The sequence below is a fragment of the Plectrocnemia conspersa genome, unplaced genomic scaffold (genome assembly GCF_051122295.1).
Source record: "Plectrocnemia conspersa isolate PC_06_02 unplaced genomic scaffold, ASM5112229v1 ptg000012l, whole genome shotgun sequence".
Taxonomy (NCBI): domain Eukaryota; kingdom Metazoa; phylum Arthropoda; class Insecta; order Trichoptera; family Polycentropodidae; genus Plectrocnemia; species Plectrocnemia conspersa.
The window spans coordinates 17,191,582-17,212,760 of NW_028277176.1; the positions used below are offsets into that span (position 1 = coordinate 17,191,582).

The window sequence follows — 21,179 nt, forward strand, 5'->3', positions numbered from 1 at the left end:
TGCTAAAAAGCATTTCTACTGTATACACGTGTATCTCGAAAGCATCCGTATATCCATGATAACTAAATCACGTATTTACAAAACTTAAGAATGCCATTTCTAGTATATATTAGGGCTCAAAACGTGAATATTGAGCACCGGCTACCCTCAGATAAAACCAACTTTCGGTGATGCTATTTACCAGCGGCCATATAACGAGGATTGATATACGTTATTTTTAAAATCGTATACCTACAAACATATCAAAATACATTTCATGTGGGCTGGACATCGAAGCCTGCAAAGCGGTTAACCTAATAAGCCTGAGAGTAATAAGAGCCCAGGTAATTCGTGCCTATGGTGGTTTTACGAATTCAGACGCTCGGCATCAGCAACTGGCACTGTGTAATCCAAGACAATCTTACACACGCACACTCGCTTTGCATCTCATTCTCGCTCTTTGAGAAATAAGAAAGAGAGGACTCAGTCGTATTACGCACTCCCTCACTCACTCTCGTCACTTAACACGCAACCGAGCGAAAGGAAAAATAGCTCACCGATCGGGCCTAGTGCGGATGCAGACCAGTAGCTATTATGAAAGTACTTTCATTCAAATCTGTACTTATCTGTTTATGCTGTTCAGCCAATGATTTTTTTATTTTCAGCAATTAAATTTCACTTACTATTACATGTTGACCTCAACTATAAATAATTAAAGCGATATTTATTAATATTCCGGTTTTAAATTACTAATATTTGCATGCATATAAACTACACAGCACAGTAACGCACGGGTTTATTTGGCATAATAAGGGAAAGGTTAATATGTTCATGGAGGAGGAGTCGGTATTAATCCCTTACTATGAAATAGTTTATTAACAGCTCCCCAGATCACAACTACTGTACAGATCACAACCCTTTGGACGCGTTAATCAAAAATAAATATAAAATTGTTTTTTTTTAAATGCAAATTTTAAATGTTCTATTTTTTTAATTTTTATGTATTTAAAATGATATTTTATGTTTATTCACAAAAAAGTTTTTTCTTAAAGACATTTTTTTTACTGATTTTTGCTTAAATAGATAAAAAAATCAATTGGGCGACATTCGTCTATTTTCGCGTCCAAAGGGTTATGTAAAATAATATTTCATAATTTACTAATAGTAATTAAAATAAATTAATAAATATCACCGCAATCCCCAATACGCTAACGAACAAAAATAAATATTTTGTTGAAATTCGGAAGAATCCCATTTTTTGTAATCATATCGTTGTGTTTTTTTTTAACTCATATCACTTACTAAAATATTTACTAGTAAATAAAAAAAAGTCAATAAACATTAATATTTTTTTCATGTTGCCACACTACGTCGGCCATTGCGGTGTCAACGTGAACGGTCCGCCTCGTTAGCGATTTATTTCGTTGTCGCCTAATTCAAGGTATAAAACTACCAAACGCGTACTTCGATACACAATTCAACCTATTTGCAAATAATCACTTAGATTACCACCGAAAATAAGTGTATAAACCGTTTTAAGGCGTAATATAGTACATAACCTGAAAATAAATTTTATTAATATGTACGTTTTGAACTGAATTTAAGATGCCGAGCGTCGACGAAGTAAAATCGTCATGGGCGGACGAGATGGAGCCGTCCGCGGTTATTCTGCCACCAGCTTCAGAAGTCCGCGATAACGACTTAAAAATCGTTACTGAATACAAACTTGACGATAACGGCAAAAAAGTCAAAGTTGTCCGTACATATAAAATTGAAAAAAGGATAGTGTCTAAGGTAGGTTTACACTTGATCTGAGTGATCATGATATTAAATTTTTTTTTTATAAATTTGCTTTATTATTTTGTTAGCATATATACGCAGATAAATACGTTACTTCGAATCTTTGAGAACCTACGAAATAGCATCGTACAATACATTTGATTCTTCACTATTGTACAATTCTCAGTGGTTACCACAAATCGATATTTCCAACGTACTATTCTTATGAAAAATTTTGAAAACATGATACAGAACTTTAAAGAATCAGACACATATTAATAGGCTATAAGGTATTGTTATGTCTGTTCACATTCTAAACTTCAGTTCTCTGTAAATTTTATTTTTTCGCAAAAACAAAATAATTTCTTGCCTTAAATAAAAATCGTTCTAGACATTTTCCTCTGCTTAGCCATCGCACTGAGGTATGTAAAAGAACATATGGTAGACACCCAATAACACGGTAAATTGGGGACGTGCATTTTGGTGCCTGTAACCTGTTAGGCAAAGGGAGGATATTACACCACACGCACCTTATTTGTACGTACATATTGCAAAATATTGTACGAGTATTTTCTAGTCCCAACCACACGCCCAAATAGCATGTACCCAATTTACCGTGTTATTGGGGGATCTACTGTATCTAATTAAAATCCACGATTTAAAACCAGGTAGTTCACGGTTGAATGTCTCAATTTTTTTAGTAATTGAGTTTTTACATTGTTTCCAGACAATAGCTGCTAGGAAGCACATTCCAAAATACGGAGATTCCTCTAGCGACAAGCCAGGCCCTAATCCAGCTACTACTTTAGTAGGCGAAGATGTATTTATGCAGTTCATTACTTCAAGGGAGGAGAGCACAAGGCCGGAGGAGAGCGAATTGGACGCCTTGAAAGCTAATCCCAGCAACGTCATGTTCAGGTGTCGTACTTGTCAAGGTGAACATTGGACCGTCAGTTGTCCGTTCAAACATTTGGCTACAGCAGACATGGGTATGAACATAAAAATCAACTAAAATATTTGCATATAAACAGTTCTACACTGATGTATTATGATCTTATGTAGCAACTCTCGGCGCCGATCCAAAGAACCCAATGGGCGGGCCAGTTCCGAGTGGCAATAAATACGTTGCACCGTCTCTTCGTGAAGGCGCAAGACGCGACCTCCCGAGCAGTTTAAATACCATGAGACGCGATGATTTAGCCGCCATCAGGATTTCAAATCTCTCGGATTCCACCGTTGAAGCCGATTTGGAAGATCTTGTTAAAGTGTTCGGTCCGGTTCAAAAGCTCTATTTGGCTAAAGAAAAGGTTTGTGTAATACTTTATTTTTTTAATTAAAATCGATAAAACAATTAATCGTACATTTCTTTCAGAACACTGGATTGTGCAAAGGTTTCGCATACGTTCACTTTAAGTTCCGAGCTGATGCTTCGAAAGCGATTCAAACGTTGAACGGTCACGGATACGATCATCTGATCCTCAGCGTCGATTGGTCTAAGCCTCCCGCAAATCAGAACTAACAATTGCACAACGCAAACACTAATGATCAAGTATATTTAACATTACGTGAAACACTCTTTAATTAATCAAATTTCACGCTGAAAATGTGCGGCTTTGTATCATTTTAAATAAAAAATGTTTTCGGGTATAATATGGTTTATTTTTATCACCTCATACATTATTTTCTAACATCAAAAGGATAAGGGAATATTTTTAATTTGCAAAGCTGCTATTCAAAGAATAAAATTATGACTAGGTGATCGTTATGTTATTCAATTACATGAATTAATTTATTGACTAAACAAATAATGATAATCACAACTCAAAATCATGTATATATATATATATATATACGTACATAATAAGTAGTCTTTATGACTAGACGGTAAACAACAATAGTATTTATAAGATCAATGAAATACTGATTTAAAATCAGTATATTTACATAAGTCAAGATTGTCCTTATATTAGCAAATTCTTCGAGGTACTTATAGTAATTCTTATCATATTAAACATTCAATGCAAAATTTGTTGGTATTGTTTAGTTTGGAAATAGAACATAAAACTAAGAGTGACTTACGAATAACCAGTTTCCTTATAAAGCAGACTAAATTGGGTATATGTATTACGATTCTGTGTAACGTGTTTAAAATATAAGTTTACAAAAATACATCTGATAAAATAGAAACATTGTGCTAAAACAGATCTAAAGACCATTTATTTCACGAAAACTGTACTTATTATAAACATATGTAGGAAATAGGTAAACACGATTTATTACAAGTCTAAATCGTATTTTTCATCATCACTATGATTAATGTCTTCTATGGGTTCGGATTGATATTCTATGGGATCGAAATCTTTGTCTAAGTAATGAAAATAATCAATTGCGGAATAAGTAAGCGCGCCACCAGAAACTAAGCCTAAGCTGACGGAAACGAGGGGATGCTGACCTACGGCGCTACGTACAATAGCCCACATTAAAACGCTACCTAAAACATACATAGAACTACCTAAAAACACCCAGGGAAATCTTCTCCCAGGAGATGTGCCCGATATGTGCGGTCGCCTCCATAACCACACCGACACTCCGGTGAACGATGTCAACAGGAGAAAGTTGGTGACGTCGTGTTTAGGAAATAATCTGTAAAAATAAAAAAGTTCAGTAAGCAAAATAATGTGAATAAAAAGATGATTCCAAGGTACAGGTGTTAAAATATATTATATAAGTCAAACCTGGTGGCTACCCGCGGCTCTGCAACGACGACGGCTAAAGATGAGTAAGCAGCCACGGCCATTATCGGTGCACCCTTGCGCAACAATTCGGCCGAGTTGATATCAGTGGGGAAATTGGGGCTCGATCTCACCCAGACGGAGGCTTGCCTTGCGGTTCTCTCGGCCCACGATCTCGAGACGCGCAACGCTCCGTCGGCGCCTCGTAGGGCCTCGCGCCCCCATCGCTCGAGCACCTCCATTCAAAATGCGTCGCCTTTCCTTTTCGTAGCGTACGTTTTGAATATTATCTTGCCAAATACTCCTCTGGCAACACTTCGACCTTCTTGTCCCAATTTATGACATTTACTTTGTTAAAATTCGAATTGTAATTTAAATATTAAAACAAAAGTACAAAAAAATTACATGCGTATTCAACTGTCAAAATAAAAATGGTAAAAGTGCGATTAGGAGGGGATTAAAATAAAACGAGTGACAGGTGAGTAGAAATTTTGGTCTTAACACATTGACCATATTTTACATAAAAATCGATCTTATAATAATTACCTAGAAACGATAATTAGCAACAGATATTTCTTTAATGTTAAATTTTACTGATAACGTTATAGATTTTATAATATATGGAAATGTCAAGAACTCAAAAATATATTCTTGTTTTTTAGAATTAAGTGGTATGTGATTAAATTTTTACAAACAATAAATTAGTGCAAACGAATATCGCCCACTCCAATATTTTATATTTTGCTCATTTTTTCATCGAAATGTTTTTTTTTTTATAAAAGTTTATTTCTTAAATAGACATAGGTATAATAGCATACAGATATATTAAAAACAATACTGGTTCATAACCATTTACATTGTTTACAATTTGTTAAGTTATACAATAACATAAAAAGAAAAATAAATTATACGAGAGTATACTAAATTAAAGGAAAAATACACAAAACCTTTTACAAATTTAAAAAAATCCAAAAAAAAAAAATTTTGGAAAAGAATGAAGCAGATGAGAAAAACAAATTATACAAAATATACAATATACAAAATAAAACACATACAAAGGTAAATAAACCTAGCCCTGTAGACCTGAAACTGATGACACTGCGATGAGCTTAACTGCATCAAAGCAGTATGTGCTTAGGCATTTTATGTTTGTATTTAAATTTAAGTTTTACTTTGTCGTAATCACCGATTCTTGAAATTAGTTGGTTTGCGTGGTCTCGCGAGATACTTTTATAGTATTTTTCGGTTTGATAATAACAATATTCTTTAATGATAGGAATTAAATGTTTGGTGTGGAGTTTTTTAAGGTTAGTATAAAACGGTGTATTATAAATTATTTTTATGGCTTTATTTTGGATTACTTGAAGTTTTTTAAAATTACTATTACTCACGTTACTCCACACTGAACAAGCATAAGTTAAAACAGGTCTGATTAATTGTCTATAGAATGGAATTTTATTTTTTATTGTAAGTGCACTTTTTCTATTAAATATTGATTTTAGAGCCGCAATGGCGCCGAGCCCTTTCGACCAGAGTTCAGTTATATGTTTATTCAATTTTAGTCTGGAGTCCAGGTGTATACCCAGGTATTTAACGCTCGCTCTCCATTCACTGTTATGCTCTTGTTCACTTTTAATGGGTGCAGGCAAGGGTTGTATACGTTTGGTGAATATTATAGCTTCTGTTTTGTCTTGAATAATTTTAATTCTCCATTTCATAAAATATTTTTTTAAGTTTTCAAGGGATTTTTGAAGTTTAACTGCAATAGGTTTAAGACCATAAGAACTAGTAAGGATTGCAGTGTCGTCAGCGTACATTGAGAGTTTAGTATTTTTTAACATTGGAATATCATTAGTATATAGAATGAAGAGAAACGGGCCAAGTATACTTCCTTGAGGAACACCAGCTGGTAAACGAAATGTTGAAATTAGTTATTACTATTACACAGAGTAAATTTCTATAACACATGCTCCCAACATTTTTTTTAAACAATTTATAAAGTGCATCCCAACTTTTTTAAAACACCGCACACTTTTTTAAATAAATTATACTTGGGTATTTGTTTGAATAATGTTTAGCATACGGATTATGAAAGGTGGCAATTAGACACAAATTAAGCCGCTCTAATAGTGTTTTATTATTGAAGTATTATAGTTATATGTTATTTATATATATGAATGGTTCCATCAAGGTAACACCGGCCGTTGTTTATTTTGTTCATCAGTCAAAGTCCACCAACATAATGTGCCGCCGTCACGACAGTGTTACTAGAGTCCCACCGTGTTATGTCAATAATAAAACCTATACATATATAAATAGAGCCCCACAAATGTATAAAAATGAAAATCAGGTTAAATCAATAAAAAAAACATGTATTTTTCATTTCCTCCTCGCTACGCCTCTGCGCCCTATTATTTAATCCATAATCGTAAAAATCATAATACACCTATTCCTCGATTAAAATGGAAGAATGATTTATTTTCTTAATGAATCAAACTTAAAAATTTAGAAATTTTTGAGTTGAATTCATCGGACCATACGACTTTCGCCCTATCTTTAGATGCCCAATTTCAGTGTTTTCGGGCTAACTCTAACCTTCTAATTTTATTCATTTCTGAAAGCTACGATTTGTATCAGGTTTTACAATATCTGAGTCCTACATCGTAGAGCCTTCTTTTCACCGTCTCCGAAGAAATGGATGGCCCTCCGCTTGCAAAGACTTCAGCAGCCAGCTTTGAATACGTTTTTCGACGATTTTTAAGAGACTCGCAAACCAACATTTAATCTTCCAGGGCAGTTTTTCCCAGTTCTTGGCTTTAATTTGTAAGAACCACATTCATTGAACCGCTTCAAAGCATTTTAGACAGCATATCGTGAATAACTAATGTGCTTACTAATTTCCGATTGATTTAATTCTAATAAGCTTAGATTACATCGCGGTTTTTTGATAAAATATTTCGGTTAGACTGGCCGCCCCTAAAATCATTCGGCAGCGTGCATCGCAAGTAAAATTTTCAAAAAATTAAAATAATTGCTATTTTTACTACCGCCCACACTTTCAAATTAAATATTTTTTTAAATAATTAAAATATTGTAAACGTTACGTTCGAAATTGCCCCATCAGCCGCTGTTATTTTATATAATACAATTTTTATTATGGCAATTTCGTTTTGACAGCTGCCGGCCGGCCATGACTCGATGTTGTCATTTTCTAATGTTTATTTATAAACATTCAACTTAAAGAGTCATTTACGTGTAAATAACAATGTCGAACGTCGTTTGGCTTCAATTTAAAACGACATGGCTCACCACCATCTTCAGCAGCATCCTTTTCTGCGCCGTTACTTACTTGCTGTTTTGGAATGAAAATCAAGCCATTCTCGTCACTAAAGCGTTGGACGAAGCGTCCAAAGCGCTCGTCACCGTCGACCCTTACTCGAATAATGTCGAAACGATACACGAAGGAAAACTGATACACACCTATGGCCCCATCGAAGTTATGGAACCGTTGACCGAGCCGGATTATAACATACAAGTGTTGTCGGTCAAGTTAAAAAAGCGGGTACAAATGTTTCAGTGGATCGAAGAGGTTAGAAACGCCGATCATTTCGGCGATAATTTACAATTCGAGCCGGACATCAACAGCTATTACTATTACACTGAATGGAAGGATTATCTGGTCGATTCTAATTTATTTTATATATCTCCTGGACATCACAACCCGAAAGATATGCCCATGTCCGGTCAGACGTTCGTAGCTGAGAATGTCAAAATTGGTCATTTATTTCTATCTACCGAATTGAAAAGAAAGTTTTCTGATTATTACGATATCACATCCGACGAAAGACCCGATAGGCATGATATTAAATTGCATTCGGGAGCTTATTATCACGGTGCCGATCCATTAGTTCACGAAGTCGGCGATCTTCGAGTAATTTTTTCATACGCGGGTCGCAACCACGATGAATACACAGCTGTCGGTATTTTGGAACATTCGATTATACAGCCGTACATATCTTCGTATTCTTCAGAACCGATTGTTTTATTGAGAAAAGGTCGTCATTCGGCTATCGATATGTTGGCGCTCGAGTTTCGCGATGCGAATATGGTAGCTTGGAGATATAGAGCCGTGGGATGGTTTCAAATGTTCGCCGCTGCCATGAGTTTGCATCCAGATTGGTTTAATTTGCTCTTGAACTGTAGATGGGTGTCTCCGCGGCTCAGGAATCACGGAAGAGTTCTCACTAATCTTCTATTGGCTACGTGCACTACATTATTGATAATATCTTTAGCGTGGATCGTGTATTCGCCTATATTTTCGTTGGTGTTGATCGGTATAGCGATAATGCCCATTATCTATTTCTCTAGTGCCACTCAATATGTACCCATAAACCACGATAGTCACATACAATAAATAGTTAAATTGTGATTTATGTTGTTTTGACTGATTTTATATTTTATACACACGTTAGTGTAAAATATTGACCAATTGTGTATTATGCGTCTTCCTTGGTTATAGAAAAAACAAAATGTATGTAAATATTCTTGCGGCCAATTAATATAACATGCTTTAAATTGTACATGATATAATTGAACGTACACTCAGTTTATGTAATAAATTTACAGATGGCCAAAAATAATGAAATACTTTTAATCAGTAATGATATAGAAAATCTAAATATAAAGTTCAAGCTTTTGATATCAACATGTCCATTAAAATGGTGCTATGACCTTTAAAATATACATTGAAGAAAGGACATTATTTATTTTTCCTATAACATTACCGGTTCATTCAAAAAGTGTATCTAGTCAAATTCTATATATGTATATCTAGTAAAATTGTAATAGTGAGTGCTTTTACTTATGTCCATTTACCACATAATGTAAATAAGTTTTTTTTTTAATAAATTGTTTTTTATTATATTTAAAATATTATTGCTTTAAATTGTCAAATATTCACTCCAAAATCAGATTTTTTCTTAATTTTAATAAATTAATCAATTCTAAAAATCTAGTTTATTAATTCTGTATAATGAATCATTTGACTTTTTAACTCACTCTACTTAATTTTTTTCAATATGTCACTATCTTACGTATTATACTTAAAATTGTATACTAGTAAATAAACAAATTTCTATATTTAAAAATAAAATATAAAAAAATAACTGTTTCTATCAATAAATAGCACAATTTTAATTGTAAACAATTTGCGTAATTATTTTACCCCTACTGTATTTAATATTAGAATGTTAAAATTTAAAAAATATCACTGGATTTCTTTCAATTTATTTCTACAATAAATACAGTAATCTATAAAATATTATACACATGGGTCTCAGTCAAAAATACTATTTTTGTTACATACAATAATAAATAACTAAAAGTATTAATTTTACATGTGCAATTAGATAAGATTATATGCATTCGTTTTGCGCAATATCCATTAAAATATTGGAAGACGTTAGTTTTTATCAATCGACTATCGAGAGATTTGCTGTATAGTTATAAAAAGCGTTGTAAAAATATATAATCCATTAGTACACGACACTATTTATTATTTGTAAAATATGGCAATGATGCATCTTTAATTTCTCAAAACGCTATACAGCTTATTGTGGCATATATTATATCAATAAAAATATTATCACTACAAAAACGATGAAGAAAAAATAAGTATGTATGTACATAATTGTAGAATAAACTAAAATAACTTTATATACACGGCACACGATCCGATCAAATATGAACCGCCTTCAATTCAAATTCAAAACTTTCACGTATTCGTCAATTTTCTTCAATCATTACCATACGTTCTGTAAATTTTACCATCAGTCACATAAAAACGATAAATTGATAAAACAATAATAATCACATTTCAAATTACATCACAATATAAAATTGCACTATAGTTTTCACATTCTTTCAAACATAAATCTTCTAATATTTTTGATAACAATTAAAAAAACACTTATTATAAGTGAATGCTGAAAATTAATTACACATGCAAATTGTGTATGCGAAGTAAAACCATTTAACGAATCCCTCGCTTCTCGCATATCTAGCAACATAATATGATTTAGAAGGCGTCCACCGATTGAGTCAATTCTCCGTAAGTGCTCAAAAGACCCCGGCAAGATAGCGTAAATTCTCTGATGGATTCCATCAGGCGCCTCTTATGACCGTAATTCCTAAAAAAAAAAAATGTTAAAATTTTCATTTTAATTACTTACAACACAATTTGGAGTGATATTACTTCATAACACCCTTCACAAACTGATCCTTCACTTGAAGTGTAGCTAATTCAGTAGGGAAATTTGGTTCTTGTAGAGCGTTTTTCAACCATGTGCAAAATTCAGTCGGTCCTTGGACGGGTACATCATCATTGTTTGGTTCTGCCCAATTATTGCGAGCTAACTTCCATAGCAATTCCGAAAATGGATCAACATGGTTTCGAGGTACGAGTATTCCTACAAAATATAAAATATAATCATTTAAATTAAGCTATAAAGATTTTCATCGATAAAATACAGTACGTTATGAAAAAGTGTAGAGTATAATTTTTTATTTTTTATATAATATACAATTAGGGACGTATTACCACTTTCACGATTTCGTTATGTTAAGATCCTTTTCTAAAAAGTACGAAAATAACGAGGTTTTCTTCAATTTAAAAAAATAAACAAGCGCTTACCACTGAGCTCGACTAAACATGAAGCTATATCTAATGCTTTAGAATGAATATAACTTATTTCCGTTGGAGAATACAGCGAAATAAATAAAAGCAACCTAGTAGGAGAAACAGGAGATAGCTTTGCTGAATATATAAGAAAAAAAGGTTGTTATTATAATTTAATCCTACCTATGGATAATAAAAAATAGAAAGATGGCCAATGTACATGCTCATTTTTTTTTTAAGTATTATGTGTGTAAACATTTATTAGACATTGCAATAAGATTTAAATTGATTCATCTACCTCTGGAAGCGAAGAGCTTAGAAATTGGTATAAAACAAAAGCGTGAGCGACCATCGAAATTGATCGTACAGTAAAAATATTTTTGTGTTTTTAAATAATATTAATTCAGATACTTTAATAAATATGTTAAAAAATTCTGGAATAGTTTTCTGTTTTGAAATAATGTTAATAATATGTAAATGAAACAGAGTACAATTTTAATGATCAATATATAAAACAAAATACGCATTTATTGTAATTTAATGGAAAAAAAGGATTGTTAACTATAACAAGTTTTTCATTTAACTGATGGACAGGTTAGGTGCGAGTGAGCGGAAGGGAGCGAGCGTTGGTCAGAATAGTGAACACTCCATGAATAACTATCTGCAATGAATCTATTTAAAATGAGTATTATATAAATTGGTATCATATATTTTTTTACAATCTATTCTGAATTTTAGCATTTATCGCAAAATGCTAAAAATTCATGTCTCTAACATTTTACCATCTACGCATAAACAAGCTATAACTTAAACTCTTTATTTTATTTAGTTATTGAAAAAAGTTAACTTTTAATATTAATATTATTATTGTGTTACAAATAAACGCTCTAGACCAATTTTGTTATGTATTTTTCCTGTAATTATTATTACAACCAATTAACTCGACAAACGCACAAAACATATTGCATATCACACTATATTTTTTTAATTGACATATATTTTATAAAATGCTTACAATAAATATGCATTTTATTTAATACATTGCTTATTTAAATTGTACTCTACGTTATTATGAAAAAACTCAAATTAAACATTATTTCAAACGTACAAAACTATCGCAGAAATTTTATAATTGGTCACCCATCCAAGTAATGACCACACCCAGTGCTGCTTAGCTACAGTCGTTCGCTACACTAACGAAAGGCTAATGCACAGTTTATATGTTTTAATGCACACTACAAATAAAATGTTTCTCAAACTATGCATTAATTTAATGCTCATTTCTTATCATTGTAACGCATAAACAATTAGTTTTATGGAACAAAGTATTTTTTTAAATGCTAAATCTCTTAAAATTAATACCCTATTCCAGGGTTTCCCAAACTTTTTCAGCGACGGAACACTTGGCAAATCCGAAAATTTTGGCGGAACACTTAGCTTATTTTGCTGTACCCAACTTCTAGGTACTAAAAACTTCGCCTTCTCTTGACGTCATAAATCTTAATTAATTTTAACCGTCACTTGCCTTTCATTATGAAGTAGAATATGTTTAATTTTTTTAATTTACTATAAATTTTTGTGAAATATCTATTTAGGCTCCGCGGAACACCAATTTTAGATCCGCGGAACACCAGTGTTCCGCGGAACATAGTTTGGGAAACCATGCCCTATTCAATAGCACCCAAAAATATTTATTCCCCCACCCTCCCCCACAGATATTTTCGAAATGCTGTAGTAGGGGATTATACATAACGCCATTAAATAACGTTTTTAAACAAACCATAAGCACTCATCATAATCAAAACTCCTATAACTTATACAGTTATAGTAATTATATAATGTATTGTGTTACCATCAAAACAATAGGCTTTGTTTGAATTTTATTTGGGAATTTTTGTGGCCATTGGGAAGCAACCACAATGGTATATTTTATATAGGAAGAAATACTTATGCTTCATTAAAGAGGCGGAGTTTGACAATAATTAATTAATTAGTTTAAATAAACCTTTTTTTCATTCACTCAGAGAGAATATATAAAAGATTTAACACTTGCTCTCTTAGACATAGAGAAAGATTTACTTCAACATACCTTCAGCACTTCAACTACTCTATATTGGATCGGTATTGACACTGCTACTGAATACTAACACGTGAATTACATCTGTATTTGATATACTTAATAACTTGTTCAATAGCTATATACTGACAGTGTCTCACTGGTTATTTATACAATGGACTAGTTACCTATACAATGGACAATTCTGTGTAGCAACGCAGGACAGTGAGGTAGCAATTTATCAGCTTGGACTTTGGCATAGTTTCCGAAAAACTGGCACGCCGATTTGCTTGGACCTTGTTCTTGCAAACTTAAAACCAACAAGCCTAAAACAATAAAATAAATATATTTAGAGGAGCGAAACTATTATTTATTATTAAAATAAAATAAAATATCTGACCCAATTGTATGATATCTTGCATCTGAGAATCCAGACTTTGCAACACATGAGGTTTTTTATTCAAAATAACACCTAGCGCCGAATAAAATGTATCCAGCAAAGGAGCGTGCGTCGATAGAGATTGACCTTGAGTCACCGCCTCTCCGGAGATTCGTAAAACAGCAGTAGCCGCTGCCATGATCGCATCGCCCCCAACTTCAGGTACCATTAACGACATCTAAAACAAGATTTATATTAATAAATCAAATATATATATATAAGCTATGATCATTGACTTACGATCAATACTGACCATTTTACAAACTTCTACGTTTGACGGATGAGGATAAACTTCCAGACTTTTACTTGTGACTTGAATCAAATCGGGCAGTAACGGCATACATTCGTCTTGCAATCTTGTAATTATTAACTTAATCAGTTTGAACAGTGGCTAAAATCATCAATTGATTGTAGACTATGTATTAAAAATCTATTTGTCATGTCCAGAATCAGTACTTTAAAAATATACATGTCTGATTGATTCTGGATAATGCAAAAATGTATGTTTTACCTCAGTGAGTGTTGGGTATTGTACTATATCAGCGAACGTTGGCAAGAGAAGAGTTAACGGAACGTACGCATGTTTTATCTCACATTCTAACAACGACAGCAACAATGCTGACGCTTGTTGTAGAGCGTTTGAACATTGTGTTATTTGGCGAGAAGTCAGCTATAAAAAATCACATGAATGATATCTTTCGATACTATTATTTCATATAAACACATACCTGTTTTTTCTTGGCCGCTTGAAGTTTCGCCACAATCGGAGTTATCAAATTTGTCAAATAAGGAGCTGCTTCTGTCGGCGTTAGAGATGCTGCGGCACAACCTGCAGCTCTCATTAATTGAGAAGCAACCAACGGAGACCATTTACTTTGTCCTGACTGTAAAACAATATTATGAGTGCATTATTGACTAACCAATTTTATTTAAATAATTAAACCCACTAGTATATGTCAAAAATTCCCTTTTAGCATTTATTAAAAATATTATCTCACCTGAAAAGCTTGTAAAAGCTGATGGGCATGCGGTCGAAGATATTTGCTACATTCTTTACACAGCGCCCTCAAAGCAAACACTCCCAATGAAGACAATTCCTTCTTTTCTACTGCCATCCATGTAATATTCAAAGCGCTGCCAACAATCTCTTCGATAGCAGGATTATCAAAATTTCCCAACCAGTCAGCATAAGCAACTGTATTGAAAATACAATTAGAGATAAATATATAAAGGTGACAAAAATAAAACAAACGACACCTTTATTTCTAATTCTTTTAAACTGTTAATGCACTAGAAAATTCATTTCATCCAAACTATTGTAAAACAATCATATGTCAAGTCGATCAGTATACCATAAATTCAGTCGAATGATGTCAAGGAGTTAATATTTTAAGGAATCTGGGGCAGGACTTCTATTATTATTATTCTTCTCTAAGAATCAAGTTCTTAGAGAAGAATAATAATAATAGAAGTTTGATCATATTTTTCTATAGCATTAACGTTTCAAAAGTTTCTGGGGTTTTTAAAGCTAAACTTAATAGAACCGATCTTACCGAAGCAACCTAGAGTGGAAATCAACACTTGTTTATGAAGTTTATCATAAGGCAACGTCGTCAATATCCTCATGAGTGATAAAATAGAAGTCGAAACTGATGAATGTACAAATTCAGCTAAAGCTAAAAAGGCATGTATGTCAGCTTCTAGAGCGCAACCGCCGTCCGATAAGCAATTTTCGGTGATACTTTTCATGTGATTGTCTAGTTGCAATACCAAACTATTACCCAAAACGGTATGACAGTACACCTATAAATATATACAATTAATATACAATAACTACATTACATTATACCAAATAAAAACTCAATAGCGATAATTACAAAAGTATCCCCAATGTCTTGTCTATAGCATCTCATCAATTCTTCGTCTTCAGCAGTGAATTCAGAATGTTGCGGCGTAAACGTTGTCTTTCTAATCAAAATGATCACTAATTGTTCATACCACGGTCTTAACGCTTGCACGACAGATTTTGAATTATCTTTTGTCCATAGTCCTTCGTCCTATATTTAAGTTCATACAGTTAGAAATTATATTGAATTGAGATTTAAAAAATCTGAATCACCTGTAAAGTGAACCAAAAACTAAATGCAAGCTTTGATCGACTCTCTTGAGTGGGATAAATTCCAGCTGCTCCTGAACAACACAGCAATAGGCGTAACATATCCTTGGCGCATCTTGTACTCTCTTGTTTAGTTTGAATCTGTTCGCTGTTAGTCTCGCCACTCAAATCTTCTTCAACCAATGAAGTGGCAATCCAGCGGCTGTGGAACTCACCTGCTGCTACCAAAGTACTATATAAAGCAACTAATAAATCCTGAAAATCAGAAGGAATAATATCATATTATCATATAATAACATCTTAAAGGGCAATCGCGGTAACATCAGTCCAATGAAGAAAATTGAATGGGTTAATGTTATCACAACTAGGAATTGCAATATTGGGGCAAAAATTGACCTTCGGTACTACCAGTATTACAAAATAAAATAACGGTAGTACCAAAAATATTTTTATTTTTTTTTGCTAAAAACGATATCTTCATAGCTTAGAACTACGAAAACGAAGATGCTCATATTTCTTGAAAGCAGAAACGAAGAATAAAATGATACTCATTGTAAGGGATTAACGTAAGTAGTTTTATCAGGGTAGGATATCAAAGTGGAATAATATTACCCCTTTTAGTCCAAAAGAGCTGAAATATCGCCCCACTCTATCTATAGGAAAAATCCCACTAGCTGATATTTTGGCGCAAATTTTTAAAATTTAATTCAACATGTTAGATATGCGTACGATACATGTTAGATTGTACGATATGCGCGACGCGTCAACATAAAAAGAATACATTTGTTTGATCTCAGGCAAGTCTAACGGTAGCTAGCAGTTTCCAGTAAGTATATTATGTAACAGAGAAATGAAAAAAAATGAAAGCCTGCTTTTTATGATAAGGATGGCTGGCGAAGTGAAAACAAAAGCCGGTATTGCATACACGAAATTCTTTCTACTATTTGTACATTTTTATCTCCGTTCATACATATTTTTACGCAAATAGTCCACGGATTATGCTTCACTAAACATAGGTGTTAAATATCAGCAATAAGTAAGTCTCTTGTTTTATATAACTAGTCTTCTATATGCGCCTACATTAACACCAATGTGTAAGAACATCGTTATCTAACTGCTTGCTTCTGTCGCTACCGCGTTTAGTAAGAAATGAAGAATAACAGATGTATCAAAACCAATGGGAATAAGACATACAAAAAATAAAATTCAGTGCCTTGTTTGCATGCAAATTACAAAGTGAAACGACACTACACTGCATTACACAGTAAAAATTGATATTTTTAACGGAGATGCAAGAAGTGCAATTATTGCAGAATATAAGAAGAATCTGATGCAGCAAACTACATTTTTCAAAAAAAGTTACCGCTACAGAAAGATCCAGCTGCTTCGTACAATGTAGGAGCTAGTGAAAGCGAAATAACATTTTAGTGACAGTGTATAGTGAAGAAATGTGCAATAGAAATGGCGAAACAATTAGGTGACCGCAAATAAGCTGAAAAGTACGAAGCAGTGGCATTATCTCTCACCGATAACTCACACGCATGAATACGTTTCTAAAAAGTTGCATAACGAAATATCAAAATGCGAATACTTTTCGTTGTGCCTTAATAGAAGTAATTTAATAAAAGTTCAAAACTATATTATGAGGTTTAAAGGATTTGACAAATACTCATGCATCGTTACTGATAGAGCCAAGGCCATAATAGGGCCAGAAAGCAACTTTCGTGGCCAATTGAAATAAAAAAATATTAAATTCCCAACAATACACTGCATAGTTCACCAGGAAGTCCTCTGTGGGAAGTTTTTACGACATGTAAATGCCATGTAAGTAGTTTTAAAAATTACCAGCATCGTAAAAAAGGTAATAGAGCTTAAACTCATCGTAAGTTTCGTTAATTCTTAAGTGAGGTTGATATAACATAATTTATTTAAAAAATACTAATAAATGATTATTTTTTTAAAAATCGTATATGTTAGGCCAAATTGTCTAGGACTAAAAGGATTATGCAGTATTTACGTATTTTTTATTCTATAATATTTACATAAACATCTACAACTCAAATTTAATTAATGTTAACTTTAACAAGAGTAGAAATAAATAAGTATATGAGAGATAAATCTGTAGAAAATAAATATGATTGAGATATTCTAAAATAAATATTAAATCTGCAATAATTAAAATAAAATAACAGAAATATCACAATCATCAATCATATAAATCTGTTTAAAAAAATATGTCGCATTTTGAACAAACAGATTTACAATTTTCTACGCACTCCTTTCTCATAAGGTTCTTTCGGATAATCATAACAGACCAAAATAATAGGTAATGTATTTTATTTAAATAAATTAGCGAGTAGTGCTCTGGCCCCTGGTATAAGAATTTAGGAGGCATTCAAAAGCGGTCGATCAAAGAGGATATTTTTTCAAAGATGTCCTATTTTTATTGTTTCAAAAGAAAAATTTGGCGAATAATGCGAGCATAACTCGGATTATTTTTTCGGTCAATTAATTAAAATAATAATGTCAATACCGGTATTAACTGTTCTTCTCTCGGTAATACCGATATTGAAAATTCCAGTAATGTTGCAATCCCTATTCACAACCAATATAACATAAGCAGTAAATATAGTTGAAGAATTTTAAATTCCAAAATGGTTAAATTATTAATTAAGAAATACTGGTATTTCTTTCAAATTAATATATCATATTAGTGATTTTAAGACATACTCCCTTTACAAATCAACCCTCCGTTCACCTGCTAATCATCATAACCAAGACGGAAAGTCCTTGGAAATTGATTAATTAAAGATTAACGTATTTCATAGTTAAATTAAATAAAACACTAGCCACAGACAAAAATAAGCTGAACCGAAATTCTTACATAAATAGGGAAATAAGAACCCAATACCAGCAAGTAATGGATTATTATATTTAAAAAATGGGATGTAAGATCTTTCACTTGCAGGAAAGCTGAAATAGTGAGAAAAATTATGAGATTGCACAATATTATTTACAAAAGTTGAATATATAAGTGGTTGGATTTTCAGTACAAAATCAGATCACTCTCGCTATTGAGACACGAGCAACGGATTTATCCGAATTGTAATTATCATGTAAATTTATAAGAACTTTTTAAAAAAAATCAAAGTGAATCGATGTTACCCAAAATAACTGTATAAGTGTCGATATTGAACCTCATTTGTAGCATGCAGGACGTCTTCGGCCTGTAATATCGGTTCTACAGCATCGAGCAATAATCTAAACAGCTGGCAGCAAACTGTAGGATATCGATTTGCATCAGGCTGTGTGAGTGCAGCCGCTGCTGTATTCAACGCCGCTTCACATGCTTCCAATTCCGCTTGACCTAATTCGCCTCTCTCTTCACCAACTTTATTGTTTCCCCTAAAACAAATCAAACATTTATATGATGAAGTTCATAATGAACTCCCAATGTATTCACACCAAATTATCTTTACCTATATATTTTGTGCAACACTTGTAAAGCAGTCATTACAACCGGAATACACTGCAAAGGAGTTACACCGCATAGTTGAATCCACGATCCGGCACATTGACATGCACCTTGCCATAAGCCGACTTGATACGACCAATGTGAATCCGTCATCTCTTTACTAAACACAAAAATCAATATTTAAAACCATAATCTAATGCAATATAATGAATACAACAAATTTTAATTACATCGAGTCATCAATTTGTAAATGATTGATAGCCAAATCCAATATTTGAACAGTGTATTGTTGCAGATTCGTCCTAACTATGCTCCTATTTTTTATAACCATACTATTAAACTCTTCCGGTATCACAGATAGTATTTCAATCAATAAAGATGCGTTATTAGTGGTGGACAGTTGATTTACTGTCTCTAAAAGACCTTGTCCTCTCTGTTGCAATATAAACGCCGCTAACTACAATAAAATATTGTTTAATGGTACAAATAGCAATTGATAAATTAATAATTGGGTGCTTACACTTATGCACAATCTATTTAATACAATTTTTGGACCGTTAAATGATGCCATTATGGCATGCATGATTCTATTCTTCAGTTCTTCATAGTTGTCAGGAGGTACTTCGCCCCAGCATCTTTGAAGTTTAGTGTGCAACGTCGTAGCGGCGAAAAATTGAATCTCCGTACTCTAAAAATAATAATTTATAATGAAATATTTACATAACCTACAATATTATGCAAGAAATATTTTGCAATAAGCATAGTTTTGAAACAAGACATAATAATATATTATTTAATATATTTTTCTCTTCTAATTATTGATCCAAATATTGACAGATCATCTAATTTTAAAAGCAAAATGTCCAATAGTAGAATTGTGCATAAATAAAAAATGAATACCTTTTGAGAATCCAAAAGCTCCCACACGAAGCTCCAAGCTTCCGGGCATCTCTGCGCTTCGGTTAGCCATTTGTGAGCCTCAGCTCGCTCGCTATGTTCGCTCGAGTAAAATACCGAAACTGCATGCTCCAAATTTTGCGCTGTATACGCCATACCTGTCAAACACAACAAGTATAGAGATCAATTACGAAATAGACCATGATGATTGTCGTAATTTGATACTTTGTTTATTGTACACTTGTACCTGCGCAAATAAAAAATCGAAAATGTGGTGTGAGAATCTGTCTCAACTGACGTTTAGCTCTTCGTTGACTTAAAGAGTCATTATCGATAATTTTTTGACCATTAATTGAATATTTATTTTTAATATTATATTTTTATTCAATAATAATATTTAAATATAATTTTCTTCATTGCTATTATTTTAATATATAAATATTTATACATTAAAATAAATTTAATAATTTAAAATCAACTTTAGTCGGCAAAATGTATTGTATTTTATGAAGCGGCGCAATAAATAAAGATCAACAATAGTGAAGCGAAACGCTAGCTTAACAGCAATAGTACGAGATTCCATAGCATAAGCAGATGTGATCACCTAAAAGGGAGACTTTAGTGAAGCCATGCCCCTCCTCCTACTTGAATGTATAAGAATCAAATTTTCGTCACAATATTATTTTCTCCATAGCTTCAATAAAACGCATGTTTTTACTATAATATATATTTTAATAAGATACATCAATTATGACTATCACGTGTCTGTACCAAAGTTTATTACAAGATTCATAGAGCCGCTAATTTATTAGAGCAGAAAATCTTTATTTTTATTTTTAGTAACATATCTAATTCTTGTCAATCCCTACGTCTTGTTGACTTTGATGAAGTGAAGTTAAAGTTGAGAGCTCGGCATGGAATTTAAAAAAAAATTTAAATATAAGATACGTGATAATTTACTTAAGATAGTCGAGTTCGTACACAAAAATCGCTTTCGTACGAAACTAATAAGCTCTAGTTGATGTGTGGA

General features: G+C 32.7%; 3 protein-coding genes across 5 annotated transcripts; 2 read left to right on the forward strand and 1 right to left on the reverse strand.

The window, feature by feature from the left end:
• Positions 1 to 1,342: 1,342 nt before the first annotated feature.
• Positions 1,343 to 3,402, forward strand: eIF3g1 (eukaryotic translation initiation factor 3 subunit g1). 2 transcript variants are annotated; one of them, XM_088199846.1, is made up of 5 exons: positions 1,343 to 1,420; positions 1,585 to 2,199; positions 2,358 to 2,747; positions 2,821 to 3,065; positions 3,131 to 3,402. In XM_088199846.1, the coding sequence occupies exons 3-5, from the start codon at positions 2,585 to 2,587 to the stop codon at positions 3,275 to 3,277; spliced, it is 555 nt and encodes a 184-aa protein (XP_088055972.1). In that variant the 5' UTR covers positions 1,343 to 1,420; positions 1,585 to 2,199; positions 2,358 to 2,584; the 3' UTR covers positions 3,278 to 3,402. The 2 variants fall into 2 exon arrangements, with proteins under 2 accessions (XP_088055972.1, XP_088055971.1); XM_088199845.1 differs by having other exon boundaries at positions 1,585 to 1,773; positions 2,486 to 2,747.
• Positions 3,403 to 7,652: 4,250 nt separating this feature from the next.
• On the forward strand, positions 7,653 to 9,137 carry Tmem43 (Transmembrane protein 43). The gene has a single exon (XM_088199516.1). It carries the CDS (start codon positions 7,756 to 7,758, stop codon positions 8,902 to 8,904), a length of 1,149 nt encoding a protein of 382 aa, XP_088055642.1. The 5' UTR covers positions 7,653 to 7,755; the 3' UTR covers positions 8,905 to 9,137.
• Positions 9,138 to 9,760: 623 nt separating this feature from the next.
• On the reverse strand, positions 9,761 to 20,467 carry cdm (importin-13-like protein cdm). 2 transcript variants are annotated; one of them, XM_088199514.1, is made up of 17 exons: positions 20,397 to 20,467; positions 20,153 to 20,307; positions 19,773 to 19,940; positions 19,483 to 19,709; positions 19,257 to 19,412; positions 18,975 to 19,182; positions 15,781 to 16,032; positions 15,539 to 15,718; positions 15,215 to 15,464; positions 14,660 to 14,856; positions 14,390 to 14,545; positions 14,173 to 14,331; positions 13,915 to 14,052; positions 13,623 to 13,839; positions 13,411 to 13,548; positions 10,744 to 10,957; positions 9,761 to 10,678 (listed from the first exon to the last, which is right to left on the reverse strand). In XM_088199514.1, the coding sequence occupies exons 2-17, from the start codon at positions 20,303 to 20,305 to the stop codon at positions 10,567 to 10,569; spliced, it is 2,925 nt and encodes a 974-aa protein (XP_088055640.1). In that variant the 5' UTR covers positions 20,306 to 20,307; positions 20,397 to 20,467; the 3' UTR covers positions 9,761 to 10,566. The 2 variants fall into 2 exon arrangements, with proteins under 2 accessions (XP_088055640.1, XP_088055641.1); XM_088199515.1 differs by having other exon boundaries at positions 15,781 to 17,142; positions 18,508 to 19,182.
• Between the last annotated feature and the right edge of the window lie 712 nt (positions 20,468 to 21,179).